Source organism: Belonocnema kinseyi, chromosome 2 (assembly GCF_010883055.1).
Source record: "Belonocnema kinseyi isolate 2016_QV_RU_SX_M_011 chromosome 2, B_treatae_v1, whole genome shotgun sequence".
Classification (NCBI taxonomy): domain Eukaryota; kingdom Metazoa; phylum Arthropoda; class Insecta; order Hymenoptera; family Cynipidae; genus Belonocnema; species Belonocnema kinseyi.
In genome coordinates this window covers 84,916,630-84,923,225 of record NC_046658.1, presented here as the reverse complement: position 1 = coordinate 84,923,225, position 6,596 = coordinate 84,916,630, and the positions used below count along the sequence as shown (strand labels likewise).

At 32.0% G+C, this 6,596-nt stretch overlaps 1 protein-coding gene across 1 annotated transcript in view; it reads right to left on the bottom strand.

Moving 5' to 3' along the window:
• LOC117167012 (tektin-3-like) overlaps positions 1-6,596 on the bottom strand; it is a 21,611-nt gene that overhangs the window by 6,304 nt on the left and 8,711 nt on the right. The window contains exons 4-7 of the mRNA XM_033351559.1: positions 5,742-5,974; positions 5,529-5,638; positions 3,232-3,380; positions 2,957-3,179 (exon numbers count right to left, since the gene is read on the bottom strand). Of these exons, the coding sequence (XP_033207450.1) occupies positions 2,957-3,179; positions 3,232-3,380; positions 5,529-5,638; positions 5,742-5,974 (715 nt within the window). The remainder of the gene's footprint in view (positions 1-2,956; positions 3,180-3,231; positions 3,381-5,528; positions 5,639-5,741; positions 5,975-6,596) is intronic.

The following is a 6,596-nucleotide window of genomic DNA, read 5'->3' as shown; positions in this document are numbered from 1 at the left end:
CAAGTTGAAAGGTGTTATCCCTGCACCCATCAATATGACTTCTAAAGCCTCTCTGACGTTCATCGATGTGAATCGCCTGTTCCAATCTGCAGGCTAGGATTCCATGTAATCCTCTCACAATAACAAATGGAATTGTGATTGGCCTGTATTTTTCCGGTTCATCTTCATGACCTTTTTTTGGGATGAAAATGGTCCTTGACGCTAGCAAGCTATCCGGCAATTTTCCTGTCCAGAGGTTTAGTTTATAGATACAGGTCAGTATTCCTTTCGGAAACTTTCCATAATCTTTACCCGTTAAGCCATCAGGGCCTGGAGCAGTTTTTGTTTTGACTCCATTTTTGATGACTTCTTCTAGTGAAACGGGTTGCCATAGATCATTCATTTGGACTTCAGTTTCTTGTAATTCTGGTTCGGCTTCGGAATGCTGTGTCATAACATTTCGCACAAATGGTTCCATGATTTCTCTTCTGGGCTGTATGACCTCGGTTCAACCGTTTAATATATTTTCCACACATCTCCTTCTGCTCTTGTTATAGAGAGCTTGACACAAAGCATATTCCTTCCTTCTCTGCTTTCTCCTACTGGAAGGTATCTGATTGCGCGGTTTCCTGATCATAAGAAACCCCGGCGGGATGGTTGGCGTGACTGACTTTATGTAAAGGGCTAGTCTTGTCGCAATGTGTTCTTTCGTTTGCGCTCTTGTATCAGCACATATCTGATACAGCGCTATCGACTTATACTTGTCCCTCACATCTTCAGCAGGTGCCTCCAATGCCTCAAAGAATCTGAGGAAGGGATCTTCCTCATGCTGTTCGGGAGAGCGCTCTTGGCCGAGGACGCTCTCTTCGTTCTTCCCTCACTATTTCAAGTGAGTTCGGAACTAGTTCTCTGTAGGCTCTGTTGGCGCGGTGCGATTTGATTGAATCGTAAGATCTATGTGGGAATTCCTTTGCCAATTCCTGATTCAAAAATCGTTCGCCTGCTAAAGTCATTTCCGCCTCTCTTCTTGCCATTATTAGGTTCTCCTCCTGTGACCACGTCTTATTTTTACGGCCAGTGTCCACCAGTTGGTCGGCAAACTCGGGGTGTTTGGCTCTTCTGTGGACTCCAAGTCCTCTTTTAGTGCCCAACGACATCCCACATCCCGGATACTCACACGGGAACGCGTGCTGTTCGGTCTCACCATCGTCCTCTAAAGGTAAAGGTCGGCCAGAGGGTCGATCTTGGTTCATCCGAGGCTTGTTTTTAGAAATGGGACCTTTAGTTTTAAAGACGAATCGGGCTGGTAACCCTAGACGTCCGCTTTACCTTAACTCCTTAACCGTTCGTAACGGAAAGCAGAACACCTAATCACTGATGTTATGTGATAGGGGGAGTTCGGACTTTGACCGCTTTTCGCTCAGCTAAAGCGGGGTCGCTAAATCCCGTACGAGTAAACAGACACGTGAGTCTAATTATCTCCCGCCAACAGGCTACCCTATAGGGTGGCCGGAACACCCTTGGTCATCCATCCGCTATTCAAATTAGGGCAGCATAAAAAATTTTCAAGTCGATCGCGCCTAGGTTTGCAAATCCAGCACGTGTCAGGAATTTTCTAAGTCTCTCACGCCTAGGTTTGAAATTTCAATATAGAAAAAGCAAGACAAATATTCTAAGTCGCTCGCGCCTAGGTTTAGACCAGGCACGACGATGAAGGATAACCCCCAGGATCCCTCTCACATTGTTTCAAACGAAGAGGTAAAGCCAGAAAATCCTCCAAGTCTCTCGCGCCTAGGTTTGCAAAAGTGGACAAAATGGAACGAAACAAATTTTTCTTAAGTCGCTCGCGCTGAGGTTTGCAAAAGCGTTGGATATGTAAGCGGTCCTCCAGATCGGCTCGCACCTGAAGGCGTCAAGAGAGTCATAGTTACTCCCGCCGTTTACCCGCGCTTGCTTGAATTTCTTCACGTTGACATTCAGAGCAATATATATAACAATATATATATAACTATATATAACTATATATATATATATATATATTCCAGCGATTTCGCTGGAAGCGGTTGCAATTTTCCAGATTAGCACCCGCTCCCGGTGAAATCCTGCGGTTGTCCTTATGACAAATTTTTAATTATATATATATTTAAGAAAAACACCTTTTTTTATTAGCATTTTTTTATCACCTAGGTCTAAGGTTATTTTTATGGCTAAACAAAAAAATTTTGCCGGTCAGGAAAAATGGGTCAAGGAAAGTAAGGGAAATTCGAAATTGGTATTTTTTAATAACCATGATTTTCTTGAGAATAAAATTGTAAAATTGTTTAGTTTAAATTTTATCTTGTTCATTTTAAAATTCAACTTTTTGGTTAAAAATTCCTATATTTTCTTGAAAATTTGCCTTTTATGTTAGAATATATTGATCTTCTTAGTGACTAACTCATATTTTTGGTTGCAAATTTGCTTCTTTGGTTGAAAAATCATGTATTTCGTTCAAAATAAATATTTTTTAGTAGAAAATTAATATTCTTGGTTGAAAATTAAAACATCTGCTAGAAGTTAAACTAACATTTCTTTAGTTGAAAATTTATTTTTCTAACTGAAAATTTAACTAGTCTATTTTCGGTTGACAGTTGATGTATTTTAGTTAAAAATACTTTTCTGTAGTTGAAAATTTGTACTTTTTGGAAGAAAACTTAACCTTTTGGGTTAAAATTACAAATATTTAGTTAAAAAATTATTATTTTTTGGTTGAAGATTGATAAATTAAGTTAAAAACCTACTTCTTTAACTGAAATTTATCTTTGTTGAAAATTCATGCATTTTTTTAAAAATATGTCTGGGTAGAAAAATGGTCTTTAGTGTTTAAAATTCATCAATTTGATTTAAAAATCTTTTGTTTTTTTTTTTTTTAAGATTCATCATTTTTATAAAAAAATTAATTTCCCTGATTTTCTTGAGAGTAAAATTGTTAGCTTTCCTTATTAAGATGTTGTTGAAGTTTGCTTTTGGCTTCCAGCAATTCAGAGCTTCTATTGGCAAGAGCGTTATTTGTGTTGGACCAAGCATCCCACATTTCTTGAGCTACTCGATTAACAAGAGCTTCTGCGTCTGTGCGCAATTGACAGGACTTTGCTCTCTCTGTTTGAGATTTTTGGATAATTCTATTCGCTGCTTCTGCCCAAGTTTCTTGCTCGGAAACACTGAAATTAAAATTCATTATGAGGTGCACAAATACTGGGATGGGATTCTTACCAGGGGTCGGATTTTTCAATTCCTGAGTAGTATTGTAAGCCATGACTACGGTTATTCAATTGATGACAGAGGACATCAATGCCGAGTGCGCTTTGTTTATTCTTCAGATCCAGCTCCAAATGATTTTGAGATGCTCTACAATTTCTGAGCTGGGGAGAAATTTTTTTATATTTTCAACATAATTGCTGCTAATGTTTAATGTAATTATCTGAGCTTGAGCGATTGAGCACTCGACTTTTGAGTGTACACCAGATTTCAAGATTTGAAAGAATTACAAAGATTTCAAAATTTTCAGATAAATTTTAAAGATTCGAAAAGGTTTAAAAATATTTTAGAAGAGTTCAAAAGATTTCATCTTACACGTGGAATTTAAAGATTCAAAATAATTTCAAAACATTTCAGAAGATTTCAATTTCACACAGATTTCAGAGATTCCTATAAATTTAACAAAGATTCCAGATTTTATAGAGTTTAAACTCTTTGCACTATTTCCCTTATTTGAAGAATTCCTCTTTTTTTAAGAAATTTCTCCTTTTACTCATTTTTTCCCGTAAAAGTGCGAACTGTATTAATAGAACCCATAGCGAAAATCCAATTGTTTTTGGTTGAAAGCTTATTAATTTTAATTGAGAAGTCTGTTGTTATATTTTTGGTTAAAAAGTCCTAACTTTTGGTTGAAAATTCAACTATTTTGTAAAAAAAGTTAGAAATGAGTTATTTTTAATTGAAAATTAAACTATTACATTTTTCATCGTGAATTAATCTTTTTTTGTTGAAAATTCAACTTAATTTGTTTAGAGTTTAACCAATTTTGTAGAAAAGTAGTTCTTTTTTGCTTAAAAATTTTACAATTATTGAAAATTCGTCTTATTGGGTATAAAATTCTATTAATTTAGTAGAAAAGTTCACTACTGGGTTGAGAATTTAAATTATGGGGCTAAAAATTTAACTATTGTGTTTTGCATCATGAATTAATCTTTTTTTATTGGAAATTCAACTTAATTTGTTTAAAGTTAAAAAAGTTTTAAAAAAATTATATTGCTCGAAGATTGAACTATTTCGTGGAAAATTCGTCATTTTTAATAAAAAATTGATCATTTAGTTGAGAATTCAACTGTTCGGCTGAAAGATTAACTATTTTTGTTAAAAGTTCATTTTTTTAGTTGAAAATTTATCTCTTTGGTTAAAAATTAAACTATTTTGTTAGAAATTTATTTTTTTTGTTTAAAAAATTAATTTTTTAATTTACAATTCAACTGTTCTGTTTGAACGTAAACTTTTTTATTGAAAGTTGATATTTTTGGGTTGAAAATTCAACTATTTTGTAGAAGTCATCTTTTTTTGCTTGTAAATTTTACAATTGTTGAAAATTCGTCTTATTAAAATTCTATAATTTTAGTAGAAAAGTTCACTATTGGGTTGAAAATTTAAATTCTGAGGCTAAAAATTTAACTATTTCGTTCAAAATTCGCTTTTTTTATCGTATTCAACTGTTTTTGATATAAATTAAAGTTTTTCAAAATAAAAATTTCAACTATACCAGTTTTTCTTAAAAATTGAGTTTTTTCATTTGAAAATTCATCTATGTGAATAGATATCCATCTTGCTTAATTGAAACTTCACTTATTTGGTTAAAAGTACATCCGTGTAATTTTTAAATTCATTTCTCTAACTAAGAATTCCACTATTTTGCAAAAAATTGGAATATTTAGTTAAAAATTTATTTGATTGATTGAAGATTAAACTGTTTGTTCGAAAAATCATATTTAATGATTGAGAATAAAACTTCTTGGTTAAAAGTTGAAAAAGTTGATTAAAAATTCGTTTTATTAACTAAAGATTCTTCTCTTTGGTTGATAATTATCTATTGAAAAATCACCTTTCTTGGTTAGAAATTTAATCTTTTTTTTTAATTCATATTTTCGCGTTAAAATTGTAATGTTTGCTACATAATTCGAATTTTAGATTGAAAGTTCTACTCTTTCGCTTAGAACTCTGTTTTTTTTCGTTAAAAAAATTAATATCTCTTTCTTTAAAATTCAGCTATTTTGTTTAAAATTTAGTATATAATTCGACTCTAAATCTTAAACGTTTCGTATTTCATTCAATATGGTACTTATGAATTAATTTTTATTTAAAAGAATGTATTTCCCTATTATTTACATATTTTTCAGAACATGTTGGGCTGCAAAGCATAATTCCAGAAAGATTTCACAAAGATATCAGTGATTTAAAAAAGATTTCTCCAGGTTTCATGAACGATTAAACCCTCGCTTTAGATTAAAATCTCCGTTTACCTGATCTTTACATCTATCGAGACAAATTTCGAGTTTCTTATGCCCATTTCGAAGATTCTGAACCTCACGAAGCAGAGATTTTTCGGTGTCATCATGGACAAGTTCAGTTCCTATTTAAAAAAAGAAAATACGAATTTATATGATTTAAAATTTATTATACTTCTCTTCTAATTAGGAAGTTGAAAATAATTTATAATTTAAAAAATAAAATACCTTTTCTAGCTTCTCTGTGATAGAGGCATTCTTCAGCGATGTGCAAAGGGTTTTCGATATCCTGGATAGCTTTCTCTAAGACACTTCGACAATCTTGGAGTCTCTCTATTTCCTGAATCATTCGTTCTAATTCAGATGCGACTTCATTTCGCCAGAAAGTCACATCTGTTATTCTTTCACCGAGTCTTCTACCCGTGTCGTATTGATTATGATGTATTTTTTCTTCCGCTTCTCTAGAAATTATCCAAGTTATTTAACATCACATATTTTAAAATAGAATTTTTTGTCTACAATTTTCTAGACTGGGCCTTTTTTAAGTCGTTTAAAACTAAAAAATCGCCAACTTGTTTAAATTTTGGATGTTTATAGTTTATGCAAACTCCTGTCAAAAAAAAAACAAGAATCCAACGACCAAATTTGGACCACAACAAACAAAAACAAAAAATTCCTATTGTAATCTGAAAAAAATGTAAAAAAAAATTGTTTAAATTAAAAAATTTTAAGATAAAATTTTAATTTTCGGACTGTTCTCTACAAGTACCGAAACGTTGGTAATGCAATTTTATTTTTATTTTATTTTTATTTTTTTACATTTTTTTTAGATTGAAAAGAAGAGTTTTTTGTTTGTTTTGGTCCAAATTTGGTCGTTGGATTCTTTTTTTTTAACAGAAGTTTGCATCAATTTGATTATTGAACGTTAAATAGGATTTTTAATTTGGATTTTAATCTAATTTAAATGTCTTAAATTTTTTTTATAGTTTATAAACTCATCAAATTTCAAACTTCTTTTTGAAATAGATCTTTCTTGAAGATTTCGATTGATGATCCTTCAATTTCTAATAAGTATAATTTAAA